Below are 20,521 nucleotides of genomic sequence, written 5' to 3'. Positions count from 1 at the left end.
ATAAAACATCCAGGAGAAAAGCAACCGGTGTCCCATCTCAGAACATATGATACAGCCCTAAATCACATCAAAGTGTATAGGTGAAATGGGCCGAACACAACCGGTGTCCCATCTCAGAACATATGATACAGCCCTAAATCATATCAAAGTGTATAGGTGAAATGGGCCGAACACAACCGGTGTCCCATCTCAGAACATATGATACAGCCCTAAATCATATCAAAGTGTATAGGTGAAATGGGCCGAACACAACCGGTGTCCCATCTCAGAACATATGATACAGCCCTAAATCATATCAAAGTGTATAGGTGAAATGGGCCGAACACAACCGGTGTAGACTTTACAGTGAAATGCTTACGTACGAGCCCTTCCCAACCAGTTAGTTTAATGGTATTTCTGGAGTATTGGCGGAGCCCCAGACCAACAGTGGTCCTGACTGATCTTGTTCAAACCAGTCCTCAGCTTCTACTACTGACCATCAAGCCAGGAGAGAAGAACAGCCGCTCAACCCACACACTCCAATCAGTACCATTAACCTGGCCAATGTTGATCCCCAGTGCCAACAGCACTCGAGGACCAAAGAAATCTCCCCCTGCCCAGACCACACTCAGCTTCTCAGTTTCTCCATTCAGGAGGCCCACTCCAGCCAGTTCCTTCCAGACCACACTCTGCTTCTCAGTTCCTCCATTCAGGAGGCCCACTCCAGCCAGTTCCTTCCAGACCACACTCTGCTTCTCAGTTCCTCCATTCAGGAGGCCCACTCCAGCCAGTTCCTTCCAGACCACACTCTGCTTCTCAGTTCCTCCATTCAGGAGGCCCACTCCAGCCAGTTCCTTCCAGACCACACTCTGCTTCTCAGTTCCTCCATTCAGGAGGCCCACTCCAGCCAGTTCCTTCCAGACCACACTCTGCTTCTCAGTTCTTCCATTCAGGAGGCCCACTCCAGCCAGTTCCTTCCAGACCACACTCTGCTTCTCAGTTCCTCCATTCAGGAGGCCCACTCCAGCCAGTTCCTTCCAGACCACACTCTGCTTCTCAGTTCCTCCATTCAGGAGGCCCACTCCAGCCAGTTCCTTCCAGACCACACTCTGCTTCTCAGTTCTTCCATTCAGGAGGCCCACTCCAGCCAGTTCCTTCCAGACCACACTCTGCTTCTCAGTTCCTCCATTCAGGAGGCCCACTCCAGCCAGTTCCTTCCAGACCACACTCTGCTTCTCAGTTCCTCCATTCAGGAGGCCCACTCCAGCCAGTTCCTTCCAGACCACACTCTGCTTCTCAGTTCCTCCATTCAGGAGGCCCACTCCAGCCAGTTCCTTCCAGACCACACTCTGCTTCTCAGTTCCTCCATTCAGGAGGCCCACTCCAGCCAGTTCCTTCCAGACCACACTCTGCTTCTCAGTTCCTCCATTCAGGAGGCCCACTCCAGCCAGTTCCTTCCAGACCACACTCTGCTTCTCAGTTCCTCCATTCAGGAGGCCCACTCCAGCCAGTTCCTTCCAGACCACACTCTGCTTCTCAGTTCTCCATTCAGGAGGCCCACTCCAGCCAGTTCCTTCCAGACCACACTCTGCTTCTCAGTTCCTCCATTCAGGAGGCCCACTCCAGCCAGTTCCTTCCAGACCACACTCTGCTTCTCAGTTCCTCCATTCAGGAGGCCCACTCCAGCCAGTTCCTTCCAGACCACACTCTGCTTCTCAGTTCTTCCATTCAGGAGGCCCACTCCAGCCAGTTCCTTCCAGACCACACTCTGCTTCTCAGTTCCTCCATTCAGGAGGCCCACTCCAGCCAGTTCCTTCCAGACCACACTCTGCTTCTCAGTTCCTCCATTCAGGAGGCCCACTCCAGCCAGTTCCTTCCAGACCACACTCTGCTTCTCAGTTCCTCCATTCAGGAGGCCCACTCCAGCCAGTTCCTTCCAGACCACACTCTGCTTCTCAGTTCCTCCATTCAGGAGGCCCACTCCAGCCAGTTCCTTCCAGACCACACTCTGCTTCTCAGTTCCTCCATTCAGGAGGCCCACTCCAGCCAGTTCCTTTGTACCTCTGACAGGACAGGTCCAGGTACTAGAGAGCAAGTCCCGGCAGGTAGCCACCCTCCCCTCACTGTGTCCAGAGGGTACATGTAGGACACACACACACATAGTTAGTGATGTCGGTGGGATAACCCTAGCCTCAGTCAGTCACACACCCACACACTGATCACACCCACCGCATACACCTTTTGTTGTTAACAGCTATGTTACCTCAATGTGTGACACTTTCCACTTGCTCTTCTTTGCTGCTGGCTCCAACATCAGTGGAAAGTGGGTCAACAACACCTGGCTGTCTGGCAAGTCCTCCCTAACTCCCAACCTCCCTACCCTACCTACCGCACAGCACCCATTTATATGCAAATTAACAGTCTATACAGTGAATGAGAGAAGGCGGTTGCCATTCTCACCAACAACAATACTAGACCTTCACTACAATACTGCTGGACATTTCATCAGTCAATCAATAGAGTAAAAAAAGCAGTAGCCATGAGTCACGATATGATGACGCCATTATAACAGGACAATGTATTATCAAAGGGTCATGAGATAATGCATGTCACTCCTTCTAGTACATAGTGGTGGCCCAACATCTGCCCAGCTGTGTGAGAAGTTTGAAAAGCAGATGGTCGGAGCTTCCCCTCATGTAGTTCTGCATGCAAGTTATTCAAATGACAAGCTACTGATTGTTATGCGAGTGTCATACAGCTGGGCGAAGTGCTTGTTGAAACAGCTCAATAGAGAAATCAATTGTTGCCAATCAGGGAACCGAGGCCTATTCATTCATTCATTCATTCACATACAACATAGCAGCTCTGCCATGATGTAACCATATTAAAACGATACAACACTCCGACACCACAGCAGTAAACAGATTTGAGAGGATTAGAGAGTGCAGAGCAAAACATGTTATGGTGATGTACCGATGTCACCTGTAGCGACATGCACCCCTACTGCCTTACCTTCAATGGCGATGACATGTTCTCGAATCTGATTCTGCAGGTTGGGCTCTTCCACGCGCTCCAGCAGTTCATATATGGAGTAGATGTTTGGATGGACGGATTCGAACCTCTGGATCTCAGACCGAATGGCAGCCGAGTTTGCAAGGTGCTGCTGATAGTTCATTTTGCGCGTCGTTTCTGTTCTTGCCCTTTCACGACTGGTAAACGAGTTGACTGGTCTGGTCAAATGGTGTGGTCCTCAGCACAATATTGTGGGTGAGGCACGCCAAATAATTTGTCGATAGCGAGCTACTTGATTCAAACTGCAAATATGGCTTGAAATGAAACAGCAGTTACTTGTCAGTGAGTCCATGTAGCTAGCTGGTTATCCGTGAGTCCAAACAACCGACCCGGGCTCTCCTGATTCGAAATCCTGGAGGAGTGACAGTAGTAGTCGGCTGAGCAACGCTTCCCCATATCCTTGCTCCGTCCCTCACGGAGTGTGGAAGTAAAAACCCTATTCACGAATATTAGCGTGTGTATGAATAGTAGCAATCCAGCAAACAGGTAAGTACTGTACTGCAGTCATGTCATAACTCTCAAACGCTGGAAAGGTTTGAAAATGCTTGCTAAATAGGCCCTTTGGCATTTGCTAACTCGGTAGCTAGCAGTAGCTAACGTACAAGCCGGGGACAAAACTCTGAATTTCTCAAACCCCTATCATTCTCTCCTTAGACCGACCAATCTGTTTGAGCTTTTCTTCACAAACATGCAAATAAACCAATGTAGTTATGTACCCAGGCAAACCTGCCAAAAGCAATCTACATAACTAGCTAAATAGTTACTAATCGTGGCTGGATGTGTGTTCTGCGCAGCCAAGTCCTCGTTCGTTGTTTTGTTTAGCGTGCAAAAGCAGGCGCAAAACTCCCCCAACAGTCCGGATTTGGTCCAAACACTGGGCGCATGCAGTTGCCGAAAATTCCAAGACACAATACAAATGTGGCTACTTATTGCGATGAGAGCAATATATATTTTACAGATTGCTCTAGTTGATCGGCAGACATAGGTGCTTTCCCCTTCCTCTTGGGTTGAAATCCATCCCGTCTGTATCATTGGACGTCATTCCCTGAACGTTTCCTTCTGGAAAACGTCCGCTGCAACACATAGACTTAGATAGACATCGCATCATTGTATCTGTCATATTATGGTATCTGTGAGATCACAGGCAGAGAGAGCCATTGCGTCCATCTCCATTTCGAAGTAGTTCATTTTCTTATTCTACTACTTCTATGAGTTGGCAAACAAACTGAACGGGTGCATACTGCCACCTGGAGTGTGTTGTTTTAACAGGTATAAAGTCAGCGATTTATTGCCACCTGCATTTCTGGAATGTTTTCACGGGGGTATAATTCATCGGCTGATCCCTCCTGGTGACCTGGATTAACACATAGGAAGTCCCACCCAGTTGACTTCTTTAAAATGGTGAAAGTCCTCAATGGCAATGTCCATGCTAAAATAGGCATTTGGGCACGATAGTTCATTTGGGCACTAGAGTTTTCAATCTATCTCTATGGCGGCAACCATATAACGCATTGGCTGGTTCAGAGGCGTCGCGTTCTTGAATGTACTTATTGCGCAGAGGCTGCGCATCTGTTTCTCGGCATTTGAAGAATGTTCACTCACATGCACAGTATATGCCAATATATAACATTAATTTAGCCATATATATGGAGCTCTAAGGTATTCATATTTCAGAAGAGATACATTTGGCTTGCAAATTAGTGCAATATAGCGTAGCATCTGCATAAACAAGCAAAGATCATACATGATTACACTAAAAACTAAAAATTGTATTGCTATATTTTATTGATTGATTTGAAATGTTAAATATTTACATATTTCCTTTGATTAATTGACTTACACAACCTCGTTATCAGAAAGATAATACTCCTTAGTTCCACCATAAAAATATTGATCCCATCTATGAAAATCTAGTAACAGTACAGAGACCTTGAGTCGATTGATATCTTGGTTCAATGCCACTCACTCATCCCTGAGGCTGCCTCCTCATGTATATTTCCATAGGATTTATCCAACATTTCAGATTCCTGACATGAAAAGTTCAGCTCTCTTCTTCAATCTGTCCAGCCGGCCACTGCTTCCCCATCCACCATTAAGTAATGGACCCCTCTCTTCTTCATCCACCACTGCTTCCCCATCCACCATTAAGTAATGGACGATGCCAGCTCTCTTCTTCAATCTGTCCAGCCGGCCACTGCTTCCCCATCCACCATTAAGTAATGGACGATGCCAGCTCTCTTCTTCAATCTGCTTCCCCATCCACCATTAAGTAATGGACCCAGCTCTCTTCTTCCCACTGAAAGCCTGATGCAGCATTCATGGTCTGCCACCGTGAAGTGTGTCTCTGTTCCGTCATCCACAAACTCTCCCTATAGCCGACAATAAGAGACGGTACATAAATATCCATAGAGGACTGGGATGACTAAAGTATGGACCAAAACATTAGTGAATCATGTTAAACCAGAACCTTGGCCTATGTATGTATGCAACATACATGGACACAATAACTTCACATTCAATTCCATAAGAGGTTGAAAAAGTACCTCGGTCTCCATTTTCTGCCCATTGAACCATACATCCATTGTGTCCTTTTCTGTTGAAACCATACAGTAGTAATTTAGTGTATTATTAGTATTGCTTGCATCATATTTTTCACCATAGGCCTACAGGACAGAAGCACCATGCAGTGCATTGGAATGATTGCTAGTGATTTACCAGTGTGCATTACACATCCACAAGAGCATCATAACATCACACAGTGCAGACTCCCCTGCTTTGTTTATTCATGTCACATGGAGCTTTCTGCTATAGGCTACAAAGGACAGTGTCCCTTCCAATCAGGTTGCTCGCATGGCTTAAAATAGCCCGCCCAAAAGTGTTCCCCTAAATAGATTATACTCCTCAGAACAGCGCTGACCTGCATGTTGCCTTACACACAGCCAACTATTGTTTTTATAGACTTTTTAGAATAGACAGTGTAGCTGGAATAGACACTGAAATATTGCTCAATGCTCATAGGAAAGAACATGCTTCTTGTTTTTTGAGCCTTACCAAGGACAATCCTGCAGTCAACACCATCCACTTGCAGCACCCACGTCTTAGTGACTTTGGATCTGTTATCTATGAACTTCTGGAGACTCTTGCCATCAATCTCCAAGGTGTACTCGTAGGTAAAGCCACTGATAGCCTCAATGTTTACTGTTGCTTTTGTTTCCATGCCTCCCACTGTGAAGGTCTCCTTTCCAACCAGTTTGAACATCCAATCTCTTCTGAGCACCTCCTGAGGAAGAAAGCAAATCAGACAGCCATAGGCCTTCTGTACATAGCTCTGACTACTCAATAACACCTTAGAGATTTTAAGAAGGAATATGTTTCAGGGCCTACGTACCTGTCCATTGATCCAAACAACCCTCTTCCCTGTCGCCGTGCCGTGTTCAAACTCAATCCTGTAAACCCCATCGCTTAACGCCACCTCCCAGATACCAACAACATCTCCGGCCATCATCTTGACTGACCTTGCAGGGGTATAAAGCCTGTAGGCCTAACTGGAAATGATTATATATGTCCCATCGACGCTATCCTCGTTTCAAACCAAGGTTGTAGTTCAAATCTCATCCTATAGGCAGTTATTAAGCAATGTTAGCCCGTGTGTCCATCAAACTGTCCTGGATCTGCTCTGCTTTGCTCTGCCTGCTCAGCAACAAGTGCAAACTGCAATACTGTAAGAGGCTTATTGCTGCAAGACCTCTTTCAATCCAATTACTGCCAGAGGTCATTTGTATGTGAGACTTCTACAGTGAATGACTATACCTTCTTGAGCCAGGCCTAGGTGATGCCTATACCTTCTTGAGCCAGGCCTAGGTGATGCCTATACCTTCTTGAGACAGGCCTAGGTGATGCCTATACCTTCTTTAGACAGGCCTAGGTGATGCCTATACCTTCTTGAGCCAGGCCTAGGTGATGCCTATACCTTCTTGAGCCAGGCCTAGGTGATGCCTATACCTTCTTTAGACAGGCCTAGGTGATGCCTATACCTTCTTTAGACAGGCCTAGGTGATGCCTATACCTTCTTGAGCCAGGCCTAGGTGATGCCTATACCTTCTTGAGCCAAGCCTAGGTGATGCCTATACCTTCTTTAGACAGGCCTAGGTGATGACTATACCTTCTTGAGCCAGGCCTAGGTGATGCCTATACCTTCTTTAGACAGGCCTAGGTGATGCCTATACCTTCTTTAGCCAGGCCTAGGTGATGCCTATACCTTCTTTAGCCAGGCCTAGGTGATGCCTATACCTTCTTTAGACAGGCCTAGGTGATGCCTATACCTTCTTTAGACAGGCCTAGGTGATGCCTATACCTTCTTGAGCCAGGCCTAGGTGATGCCTATACCTTCTTGAGCCAGGCCTAGGTGATGCCTATACCTTCTTTAGACAGGCCTAGGTGATGCCTATACCTTCTTGAGCCAGGCCTAGGTGATGCCTATACCTTCTTTAGACAGGCCTAGGTGATGCCTATACCTTCTTTAGACAGGCCTAGGTGATGCCTATACCTTCTTTAGACAGGCCTAGGTGATGCCTATACCTTCTTGAGCCAGGCCTAGGTGATGCCTATACCTTCTTGAGCCAGGCCTAGGTGATGCCTATACCTTCTTTAGACAGGCCTAGGTGATGCCTATACCTTCTTGAGCCAGGCCTAGGTGATGCCTATACCTTCTTTAGACAGGCCTAGGTGATGCCTATACCTTCTTGAGCCAGGCCTAGGTGATGCCTATACCTTCTTTAGCCAGGCCTAGGTGATGCCTATACCTTCTTGAGCCAGGCCTAGGTGATGCCTATACCTTCTTGAGCCAGGCCTAGGTGATGCCTATACCTTCTTGAGCCAGGCCTAGGTGATGCCTATACCTTCTTTAGACAGGCCTAGGTTAAATAAATCACACACACAATTAGCAAACTAATCAACAAATGAATCACACATTTGTGATCAAATATACAGTCTTTATTAAGGATCTTTCTAGCGTATTTTTCAAGCATCTTCGGGTCTTTGAAAAGCGATATAATAATCCCATGGTTTATTATTAACATTAGTAATATAAAGAGCCTAGAGGTAAGCAGTTTAGAAGCTTAAATGTAGTTTATAAATCTGCAATAAATAGCTATAACACATTGGTTGAATTTGGAGCGTGACAAATAGTGAGTTTATATATGATTGCACTGTTATTGACTGTTACGGTTATTATTGACAGTGCGGTCATTCGTTGGTATATTGACCAAGGTATTCAGACGATCACAGAAGAGCGATCATGACTCGACCGTCGCCTCTCCTGAGCCCGTTGGGGGAGTTGCAGCGATGAGACAAGATCGCAATTGGATATCACGAAATTGTGAAGAAAAAGGGGGTAAAATTACAGCAACAAAAACAAATAAAAACTAAGAGCATACTTTGTGGCAAAGCCTGCCAGTAGATGGCATAAATCTACCCTGTCTAGTTTCCCTCAATAAAACTTCCCAACTCCCCAAAACTTTAGTTTACTGGCTATTAAAACAACAATAATCAAGTGTTCTTGTAAAAATCTATATGAATACAATTCCACTCCCATCATGTATTTTTATTGACATTATGCTAATAAAATATTAAATAGTTGGGCCTACCATATCTGATTATTTTAACCTTAAACTACACCCATGTCAACTTATGGATATAGACTGCATTGGTAATACATAATAAATGCAGCCACATTATTTCATGAGCAGATATGGTTGTAATAACTATAGTGCTCTATTATGTGTACATGTGTACGGTGGGCGGTGTCGAACATTGCCGTGAGAGCCGCTACTTATGTTGCGTTCAAGTGCTAGCCGGTACTAGGAAACTCGGAAATGTTCGACTTTCTGACTGGTTGAACGCGGCACGTCTATAGCTATAAACAATTAGCAAGTCGGACCTTTCCGAGTTTTCTCGTTCCGACGTGCGCGTGAACGCAGCAAAAATCGTTTCTTTCTTGGTCTTGGGTTGGTGCTCAGAGGGGAGAAAGCGTTTATGGAATTTGTGGTTACATAGTATTTCCTCGGGTAACTCGATGCGCTGGAAGGGGGAAGGCAGAAGATCCCTCCTTGCCGACAACGCATTGAGACTTCCAGAAATCTCTCCGTCTGAAGACGTTAGAAAGAGGAAAATGGCCTCTAAAGTTACAATCGATGGAGTAAGTTTTGTATAGACAGAATATATGGAACCGTTACGTGTAGCCGCCTAGTAAGCAGAAGTTGCACTGTCTACATTAACATAGAAAATGAAATGTATGTCATTTCAGCTGCAGAAACGGAGAAAGGAGTCATTGGACGACTGCCACAATATTTCTTATCATCGGGGAGTTATTTTTTTGTCACCAGAATGGAATGGTAAATGGTGCATTTTCATGTAAACTTTCAGCAGGATTATAGCACACAAGTTGACAAGTGTTTGTGTTTACTTTATTGAAACAGCCCAGATTGTGCATTTGTCTTTCTGAACAGTTACGTCATAACCTACTGCGGAACTATTTTTTTCTTCTCAAACAAAGCGTTTTTATCACGTTTAATCACTGATCAGTTATTTCATCTGAAAACTGGACACAACGTCAGAAAGACAGAGGACTACAGGCAATGCCTCTCTCACTGATCTTCTTCTACCCATTGTAGGTTTTTCTTGGACACTGCAAAAATGAAACAGACACTGCATCTCTGTGTGTTTTGGCTGTTGCTGGTATGGAGCACAGGGGCCTCTGACAGGAGACCCCTCAAAAGGACAATCTTACGACGAACATCCCTCCGGGGGATTTTTAACAGAACACAAAATGTGCTGAAATCTGACAGTATTGCTCCTTCCGCTGGTGGTATAAATGTATCCCCTATGACGAGCCATCGTGACAGAATGCAGAGAGATGAGAAAGCTGAGCCTCCAAGAAGAGGAAAAGAACCACCAAGCAGAAGGATGATGCCAAGCAGAAGAATACCCCAACAACCAAAGAAACCCATAAACCAGGTTGGCAGTGGAACTGGCACATCTCAAGACAACAGTAAACAAGTGACAGTGGAGGCGGTTCAGGCTCAGTCCACACCAGCCCACACCGTCCCCGGCAGCGCCGGCTCCTCAACGTCCTGGCCAGCTTCGCAGGGAAGAACCGGGTCCTGGTCATCTCCGCCCCACATGACTCAGACGGTTACTATCGCCTGATGATGACCCTCCTCAAGTCGGACGTCTACTGCCAGATGGCGGAGCGGCACATGCAGATGATAGTGATGTTCCACCAGGAGGGAGAGCGAGGCGGGAAGGTGCGGCGGGTCAACGCCAAGGGACAGGTGACGGAGGAGCCCCTGGATACGGTCCTCATCCCCAGGCTAATGAACTTCCTGAAGCTGGAGGAGGGGAAGTTTGGCATGGTTCTCCTGAGGAAGACCCTCCAGGTGGAGGAGAGGTACCCGTACCCGGTCAGGCTGGAGGCTATGTACGAGGTGATGGACCAGACCCACATGCGCAAGCTGGAGAAGGCCAGGCAGAGAGGCTTCGTGCAGAGGTGCAAGGCGGCCGGTGTTGAGGGCCAGGTGGTTGAGTCTCAGGGCCAGGGGGTATTGACCATGGGGTCAGAGGTCACAGTGAACTCTACAGTGGAGAGGGTGCCAGTGAGGAAAGGGGTGCAGAGACCAGCTCAAGGACCAAAGGCTGGGACAGTTACCACAACCCGACCAACCACAAAACCAACTATGACCACAAAGGCAACCACAATTACAACAAAGCCAACCACAACCACCACAACTAAACCAACAAGAACAACAAAAAAAACAACTACAACCACAACAAAACCACCACCAACAACAAAAGCAACCACAACCATAACTACAGCAAAGCCAACCACAACCACCACCAGAAAAACAACCACGACCACAACAAAACCAACAACTACTACAACGACCATAAAAGTAACCACCACAACAAAACCAACAACCACGACCACCACCACAACAAAACCAACAACCACAACAAAAACAACCACGACCACCACTACTATAAAACCAACCACCACAACAAAACCAAAAACTACAACAACACGACAAACCACAACCCCCACAAAACCCACAGGTCTGAAGCCCTTGGACCCCCAGACAACACCGCACTGGGACCTAGAGGTCCCCACCACAGACGAATCCTCCTACATCCTCTCAGAGACCCACAAAAATGGCATAGATGACGTTACAGAATCCCACAGAGACCAATATGAAGAAGACACAACCGACGATACCAAACATGGCCGACAAGTTGTTACCTCTCCAACTCAGCTCACTAACAACAAACCAACTGAAGGAGTGGAAGAGCTGGGCAGTGAACTTAAGGTTGACTCTGATGCACAGGTGGAAACAGCTTCCCCCAAGAAGAGCAAGGTCAAGCGGCCTGTCAATGCAGAGAGGAAGAAAAAGGCTGATAAATCAGGCAAAAAGAGTAAAGCAGACAAGAAAAGGTTGAAGGCTACTAAAGACAGTGATGGGGGCTTCTATCGTGGCAGGAGACCAGGGAAGAAGGCCGTTATTAACCAGGAGAAAGAAGCAGACAACAAGAGGCCCCCCACCAAACAGCCAAACCTCTTAGTATCCTTTTTTGGTCATTTTGAGAAGAGACGACGTCTACTTGTGAGTATTCTGTTGTATTACATAAATGTATTGATTAAATCTGATATGAAGCAGGCATATTGGTACACTAGAACAGAATATAACTAAATAGAATGGAAGAGAACAGAACAGAATAGAACTGAATAGAACTGAACAGAATAGAATAGAACTGAATAGAACAGAACCGAACAGAATAGACACATGATACAACAGTCACTTTTCTTTCCCTCCCAGGTGATCAGTACTCCAGACGAGGAGAATCCTATGTACACGCAGCAGAGAGATGAGTATCTGGAGCATGTGTGTGAATTGGGCGTCAGAAAAATCTCTCTTATCACCATCTTTGGCTCTCTGACCAATGGCACCATGAAGATGGACCATTACCAGGCTGGTAAGTAAAGTTTTGAACTTTTTGTTGCTAATTTTCAATTCTATTTTACTCTGATGACAAGTGTAATACTCGTTTGTGGTTACAGAGAAGGATCAGCCTCTGAAAGGCATGAAAGAAGAGGACTTCACCAACCAGCCCCTCATCAGAGCCTTGAGGAATGAGTTGGGACTGATATTTGACGACTACTATATGGTGCTGACCGACTTTGATATGAAAGTGAAGGTTGGTTGGCCTTGTTTCCCTATAAAGCTTACTGCGGTATAATTACAATGTGTTATTGTATACTGCTACTTAGTATTGTGCATCCTGGATGACCTTCTTATTTAGATGAAAGAGCGTTTAACCTTTCGGTCCTATGTCTGAGTGAAAATCCATCATATCGGTTGTCTGAGTGAAAATCCATCATATCGGTTGTCTGAGTGAAAATCCATCATATCGGTTGTCTGAGTGAAAATCCATCATATCGGTTGTCTGAGTGAAAATCCACCATATCGGTTGTCTGAGTGAAAATCCATCATATCGGTTGTCTGAGTGAAAATCCATCATATCGGTTGTCTGAGTGAAAATCCATCATATCGGTTGTCTGAGTGAAAATCCATCATATCGGTTGTCTGAGGGAAAATCCATCATATCGGTTGTCTGAGTGAAAATCCATCATATCGGTTGTCTGAGTGAAAATCCATCATATCGGTTGTCTGAGGGAAAATCCATCATATCGGTTGTCTGAGTGAAAATCCACCATATCGGTTGTCTGAGGGAAAATCCATCATATCGGTTGTCTGAGTGAAAATCCACCATATCGGTTGTCTGAGGGAAAATCCATCATATCGGTTGTCTGAGGGAAAATCCATCATATCGGTTGTCTGAGGAAAATCCATCATATCGGTTGTCTGAGGAAAATCCATCATATCGGTTGAGCGCTTCAATAGCTCCATTTTACTGCAGTGAATTGATACAGTATCATCCGTAACACTTTTTTCTGCCTAAAGATGGGTGATATGGTTTTCTGTCCCCATTCACAGCAAGAATATGAGGTGCCCATCGCCATGACGGCTGTGTTTGACTACATAGACACATTCTCTTCTCGCATCAAGGAGATGGAACAGCAGAAGAGACAAGGAGTGACGTGTAAGAAAGAAGACAAATCCAAATCTCTGGAGAACTTCCTCTCACGGTACTAGTGGGCTTTTGTTATTATCTAGGACGATGCAATTGCAATATAAGACTGTGTGACTGCAGTTTCAAGTCAACACAACTGACAAATACACTCACCTAAAACTGACACTGACATCCTGTGTGCTCCTGGTCGAACATATATATACAAATAAATAAAGAAATGCGTTTGTAACCTTTTTGTTCTTCTCAAAGGCTTGTGGAATTTTGTTTGTATAGATTTGATGTCATTGTTTGTTCTGTGTTTATATTTTTCTAGGTTCCGCTGGAGACGCAGGCTGTTTGTGATCTCCTCCTCTGACGACGAGGAATGGGCCTATCAGCAGCAGCTCTACGCCCTGACTAGCCAGGCCTGCAATCTGGGTGAGTAGTGATGTCACACTGTTGTCTCAGGCCTGTACGGTACATTAGACGTTTGTTGATGATTTCACTGGGGCCCCTAAGTGTTTGTCTTGGCTGCTTCACTCCCTTCTGCGGAGATGTTCAGAATGTGTGGCCACACTTTGGTCAACTAGGGTGACAGGTAGCGTAGCGGTTAAAGTGTTGGGCCAGTAACTGAAAGGTTGCTGGTTTGAATACCTGAGCCGACAAGGTAAAAATCTGCCAATGTGCTCTTGAGCAAAGCTCTTAACCCTAATTTACTCCAGGGGTGCTGTACTACTATGGCTGACCCTGTAAAACAACACTTTCACTGTTCCTATCTGGTATGTGACAATAAAACATTATCAAAAAAATGTTTTGCCTGTTACGTTCAAGAGCAGACATATTTCCTGAATAACTCACCAGCTCACTCAGATCCTCAAGCTTCTAGAGATAGTGCAGGGAGGGTTACCTCTCAAATACCACTCCTGAAACACACTGTCCTCATCCCTTGTTGTTGCTGTCTGTCACTGTTGGTCCAACGAGCCATGCTGTACAAGCATCAGGATATATCTGTTCAGAGTTCAAATGGACTACTAACATACCTATTAACAGAAGATAATCTCATGGAATGTCAATGTATTTGTAGCTTGCAGAGTCTGTCACAATTAGTTTTAACTGTTGCGAAATATGTAACATACTGCATTAGCTATGCAAACAAACAAAAGGGATTTTTTGGCGTTTAGCTATAACATGCCTGAATTGTTTAGGTTAGAAAATAGACACCATTCTAAAGCTGGGTTACGATAGAGGTCTCTTGAGACTCGCCAGAATGTTTGGTATTTGGTTTTGAGCCTGTTGTAGACAATGTGGTCAACTACTCATGTTGGTCTCGTACTGATGAAAAACAGGGTTCTTAGTTTGGGAGGACATGCTATTGTTTAGCTGCCAACACAGTCTTTCTGTGGAGGACATTAATAGTACTGGGATGAAAGATCTGCAAATTAGAAACATTTGTAATTTGGGGAAAGGAATCTAGCGAGCAGTGAAACGAATTCAACAAGACCGTTGAGCTTCAGTTGTATGCATGTCTTTAGCACTTCTACTGGGAAATGTTTCATGGACTCAGTTTGGCCACATTGCAGACATTGGGCTCTGTCTCTCTTAGACAGAGAGAGAGGTCATTCTGTGTAGTATTATACGGTACCCTCCATTCTGTGTAGTATTATACTGTACCCTCCATTCTGTGTAGTATTATACTGTACCCTCCATTCTGTATAGTATTATACTGTACCCTCCATTCTGTATAGTATTATACTGTACCCTCCATTCTGTGTAGTATTATACTGTACCCTCCATTCTGTGTAGTATTATACTGTACCCTCCATTCTGTGTAGTATTATACTGTACCCTCCATTCTGTGTAGTATTATACTGTATCCTCCATTCTACTACCCTGTATAGTATTATACGGTACCCTCCATTCTGTGTAGTATTATACTGTACCCTCCATTCTGTATAGTATTATACTGTACCCTCCATTATGTATAGTATTATACTGTACCCTCCATTCTACTACCCTGTATAGTATTATACTGTACCCCCATTCTACTACCCTGTATAGTATTATACTGTACCCTCCATTCTACTACCCTGTATAGCATTATACTGTACCCTCCATTCTGTATAGTATTATACTGTACCCTCCATTCTGTGTAGTATTATACTGTACCCTCCATTCTGTATAGTATTATACTGTACCCTCCATTCTGTGTAGTATTATACTGTATCCTCCATTCTACTACCCTGTATAGTATTATACTGTACCCTCCATTCTACTACCCTGTATAGTATTATACTGTACCCTCCATTCTACTACCCTGTATAGCATTATACTGTACCCTCCATTCTGTATAGCATTATACTGTACCCTCCATTCTGTATAGTATTATACTGTACCCTCCATTCTGTATAGTATTATACTGTACCCCCCATTCTGTATAGTATTATACTGTACCCTCCATTCTTATACCCTGTGTAGTATTATACTGTATCCTCCATTCTGTATAGTATCATACTGTACCCTCCATTCTGTATAGTATTATACTGTACCCTCCATTCTACTACCCTGTATAGTATTATACTGTACCCTCCATTCTGTATAGTATTATACTGTACCCTCCATTCTGTATAGTATTATACTGTACCCCCCATTCTGTATAGTATTATACTGTACCCTCCATTCTTATACCCTGTGTAGTATTATACTGTATCCTCCATTCTGTATAGTATTATACTGTACCCTCCATTCTGTATAGTATTATACTGTACCCTCCATTCTACTACCCTGTATAGTATTATACTGTACCATCCATTCTGTATAGTATTATACTGTACCCTCCATTCTGTATAGTATTATACTGTACCCTCCATTCTGTATAGTATTATACTGTACCCTCCATTCTGTATAGTATTATACTGTACCCTCCATTCTGTATAGTATTATACTGTACCCTCCATTCTGTGTAGTATTATACTGTATCCTCCATTCTGTATAGTATTATACTGTACCCTCCATTCTGTATAGTATTATACTGTACCCTCCATTCTGTATAGTATTATACTGTACCCTCCATTCTGTATAGTATTATACTGTACCCTCCATTCTGTATAGTATTATACTGTACCCTCCATTCTACTACCCTGTGTAGTATTATACTGTACCCTCCATTCTGTATAGTATTATACTGTACCCTCCATTCTGTATAGTATTATACTGTACCCTCCATTCTGTATAGTATTATACTGTACCCTCCATTCTGTATAGTATTATACTGTACCCTCCATTCTGTATAGTATTATACTGTACCCTCCATTCTGTGTAGTATTATACTGTATCCTCCATTCTACTACCCTGTATAGTATTATACTGTACCCTCCATTCTACTACCCTGTATAGTATTATACTGTATCCTCCATTCTGTATAGTATTATACTGTACCCTCCATTCTGTATAGTATTATACTGTACCCTCCATTCTACTACCCTGTATAGTATTATACTGTACCCTCCATTCTGTATAGTATTATACTGTACCCTCCATTCTACTACCCTGTATAGTATTATACTGTATCCTCCATTCTGTATAGTATTATACTGTACCCTCCATTCTGTATAGTATTATACTGTACCCTCCATTCTACTACCCTGTATAGTATTATACTGTACCCTCCATTCTGTATAGTATTATACTGTACCCTCCATTCTACTACCCTGTATAGTATTATACTGTATCCTCCATTCTGTATAGTATTATACTGTACCCTCCATTCTGTATAGTATTATACTGTACCCTCCATTCTACTACCCTGTATAGTATTATACTGTACCCTCCATTATGTATAGTATTATACTGTACCCTCAATTCTACTACCCTGTATAGCATTATACTGTACCCTACATTCTGTATAGTATTATACTGTACCCTCCATTCTGTATAGTATTATACTGTACCCCCCATTCTGTATAGTATTATACTGTACCCTCCATTCTACTACCCTGTATAGTATTATACTGTACCCTCCATTCTGTATAGAATTATACTGTACCCTCCATTCTGTATAGAATTATACTGTACCCTCCATTCTGTATAGTATTATACTGTACCCTCCATTCTGTATAGTATTATACTGTACCCCCCATTCTGTATAGTATTATACTGTACCCTCCATTCTACTACCCTGTGTGGTATTATACTGTATCCTCCATTCTGTATAGTATTATACTGTACCCTCCATTCTACTACCCTGTATAGTATTATACTGTACCCTCCATTCTGTATAGTATTTTTTCTGTACCCTCCATTCTACTACCCTGTATAGTATTATACTGTACCCTCCATTCTGTATAGTATTATACTGTACCCTCCATTCTACTACCCTGTATAGTATTATACTGTACCCCCCATTCTGTATAGTATTATACTGTACCCTCCATTCTGTATAGTATTATACTGTACCCTCCATTCTGTATAGTATTATACTGTACCCTCCATTCTACTACCCTATATAGTATTATAGTGTATCCTCCATTCTACTACCCTGTATAGTATTATACTGTACCCTCCATTCTGTATAGTATTATACTGTACCCTCCATTCTACTACCCTGTATAGTATAATACTGTACCCTCCATTCTACTACCCTGTATAGTATTATTTGGGCTCCTTAGTGGCGCAGCGGTTTAAAACTGTGCATCTCGAGGCGTCACTACAGACACTGGTTCAATTCCAGGCTGTATCACAACCAGCCGTGATTAGGAGTCCCATAGGGCGGCACATAATTGGCCCAGTGTAGTTAGGGTTTGGCCGGGGGTAAGCTGTCATTGTAAATAAGAATTTGTTCTGAGCTGACTTGCCTAGTTAAATTAAAACCACTGCTTACACCTATATCCATACCTTCACATGTCCTAGATATCTTTGGGAAGGCGCTAGGGCTTTGTGTGAAAGGGGTTTGATATTAGGCATAAGAGGTGCAGTGGTGTAATGTGAAATGATGTGTTTTCACCTGGCTCTACTCAGGCCTGCGCCACTTGTCTGTGCTGAAGCTGATTGGAAAGGACATGGAGGATATGGGCGGGACCCTTGAGCTATACCCAATCAACGGTAAGAAACCGTTACTGTTCCCATATTGGTGGGAAAATCCTGAGCTTATATAACTGAAGATTTGATTTAGGTTTAAGTCTTCTTCTTCTTCCATTCTTCTTCTAAACATTGTTGTTCTTAATGTATGAAATCAATTAAAGTTCACCCCTCAACCCTGCCTGTGTCACAGGGACTGCCACTGTGGAACGTGAGGACGTTTCTCCCTCTCTGGTGCAGGACATCAGGAACTACTTCCAGATCAGCCCAGAGTACTTCTCTATGCTGCTGGTGGGGAAAGACGGCAACGTCAAGTCCTGGTACCGTCTCCCATGTGGTCCATGTCCATCATATATGACCTGGTTGACTCCATGCAGCTCCGCAGACAGGAGATGGCTATCCAGCAGTCCCTTGGCATGCGCTGTCCTGAGGATGAGTATGGGGGCTACGGTCATGACAGAGACCCGGATGGTTACCACCGTGGATATGGTTACTAAAGGATTGAGAATAGGATGTTCCCCTTAGAATGTGTTCGATTTTCTATTGAGGCCTGGTTGTGGCCTTGTCCCATGAACTATATGAAGCCATTGTATGAATGGCATTTCTTGAAGGCTTTTTTTTTTGCATTTTGATAACTGTGACGTTGTTTTATAAGAATTGACTTTTCTAAAATAGATTAGGAAAATGCAGCATACTTTTTCTTCCATATATATTTGAATGTATGATTTGTTTCACAGGGAGAATAGAGATTTTAGGAAAAACTCCCAAGAAAGGCAGGAACCTAGGAAGAAACCTAGTGCGAAGCCAGGCTCTGAGGGGTGGCCAGTCCCCTTCTGGCTGGAGATTATAAGAGTACAATTAAGGCCAGATCGTTCTTCAACCCCACCCACTTTGCCAAAGCAGAGCCCCCACACCACCAGAGAGATATCAACAGACCACCAAATATAGCCCACAAAGATCTCCCCCACCACACGAACCCAAGGGGGTGCAAAACCAGACAGGAAGATGATATCAGTCACTCTACCCACTCAAGTTCAGTATACCAAAAATGCCTGGCACGATGTGATGCACCCCTCTTAGGGACTAGCAAAGCCAGAGACTCAGCCCCAGTAATAGGGTCAGAGGCAGAGAATCCAGTGGAGAGAGGGGAGCCAGCCAGGCAGAGACAGCAAGAGGCTTTCCTCACTCCAGTGCCTTTCCGTTCACCTTCACACTCCTGGGCCAGACTACACTCAATCACAGGACCTACTGAAGAGATGAGTCTTCAGTAAAGACTTAAAGGTTGAGACCTAGTCTGCATCTTTCACATGGATCGGCAGACCATCCCATAAAAATGGAGCTCTATAGGAGCTAATTCTAGGAACAATTAGGAGGCCTGCGTCTTGTGACTGTACATGTAGGTTTGTACCGCAGGATCAAATCGGCGAGATAGGTAATGCTTTGTAGGTTAGCAGGAAAACCTTGAAATCAGCCCAAGCTTTAACAGAGACCAGCACTGGAGTAATATGATCAAGTGTTTTGGTTCTAGTCAAGATTCTAGAAGACGTATTTAGCACTAGCAGACGTATTTATTTAGTTCTTTATCCAGGTAGCCGGAGAGTAGAGCATTTCAGTAGTCTAATCTTGAAGTAACAAAAGCATGGATTAGCTGTTCTTTATGATTTTTTGACAAAATGTTTGCAATGATAGAAAGATGGGGGAAAAAAGCCATTTTTAAAATATTGTTGATAAGGGTCCAGAGTAATGCAGAGGTCCTTCACGTTTTATTTGAGATGACTGTACAACCACTGAGATTAATTGTCAGATCAAACAGCAGATCTCTTTGTTTCTTTGGACCTAGATCCAGCATCACTGTTTTGTCGGAGTTTAAAAGTAAAACGATTCATCAAAAATAATAATAAAATAAATAATAATAAAATAATAATAATAAAATAATGAATCATCTCCCTATGTCTTCCTTATGTCTGAAACACAGGCTTCCAGGGTATTCAATTTTGGGGCTTCACCATGTTTCATTGAAATGTACAGCTGTGTGTCGTCTGCATAGCAGTGACAGTTGACATTGTGTTTCCAAATGACATCACCAAGAGGTAGAATAGTGAAAACAATAGTGGTCCTAAATTTGAACCTTGAGGAATACCGAAGCTTAACATTGATTTGTCAGAGGACAAACCGTCCACAGAGACTAACTGATATCTTTCCGACAGATAAGATCTAAACCAGGCCAGAACTTGTCTGCGTAGACCAATTTGGGTTTCCAATCTCTCCAAAAGAA

General features: G+C 43.8%; 1 protein-coding gene and 1 pseudogene across 1 annotated transcript; one reads left to right on the top strand and one right to left on the bottom strand.

Moving 5' to 3' along the window:
- Window positions 1–5,225: 5,225 nt before the first annotated feature.
- LOC127918193 (fas apoptotic inhibitory molecule 1-like) lies at window positions 5,226–6,778 on the bottom strand. Its single transcript, XM_052501459.1, has 4 exons — window positions 6,440–6,778; window positions 6,103–6,331; window positions 5,595–5,644; window positions 5,226–5,420 (listed from the first exon to the last, which is right to left on the bottom strand). Exons 1-4 carry the CDS (start codon window positions 6,554–6,556, stop codon window positions 5,226–5,228), a joined length of 591 nt encoding a protein of 196 aa, XP_052357419.1. The 5' UTR covers window positions 6,557–6,778.
- Window positions 6,779–8,994: 2,216 nt separating this feature from the next.
- Window positions 8,995–20,190, top strand: LOC118375862 (coiled-coil domain-containing protein 80-like; annotated as a pseudogene).
- The last annotated feature ends 331 nt before the right edge of the window (window positions 20,191–20,521 follow it).

Source organism: Oncorhynchus keta, unplaced genomic scaffold (assembly GCF_023373465.1).
Source record: "Oncorhynchus keta strain PuntledgeMale-10-30-2019 unplaced genomic scaffold, Oket_V2 Un_contig_13672_pilon_pilon, whole genome shotgun sequence".
NCBI classification, from domain to species: domain Eukaryota; kingdom Metazoa; phylum Chordata; class Actinopteri; order Salmoniformes; family Salmonidae; genus Oncorhynchus; species Oncorhynchus keta.
This window is presented reverse-complemented; position numbering and strand designations above follow the sequence as displayed.

Excerpts from the sequence above, each read along its gene's own strand:
- LOC127918193 (XM_052501459.1), bottom strand. The coding sequence starts at position 6,556 with ATGATGGCCGGAGATGTTGTTGGTATCTGGGAGGTGGCGTTAAGCGAT. Across the intron at positions 6,332-6,439 it reads TTGTTTGGATCAATGGACAG|GAGGTGCTCAGAAGAGATTG; the intron begins GTACGTAGGCCC and ends TTTCTTCCTCAG. Across the intron at positions 5,645-6,102 it reads TGACTGCAGGATTGTCCTTG|AAAAGGACACAATGGATGTA; the intron begins GTAAGGCTCAAA and ends TGGTTTCAACAG.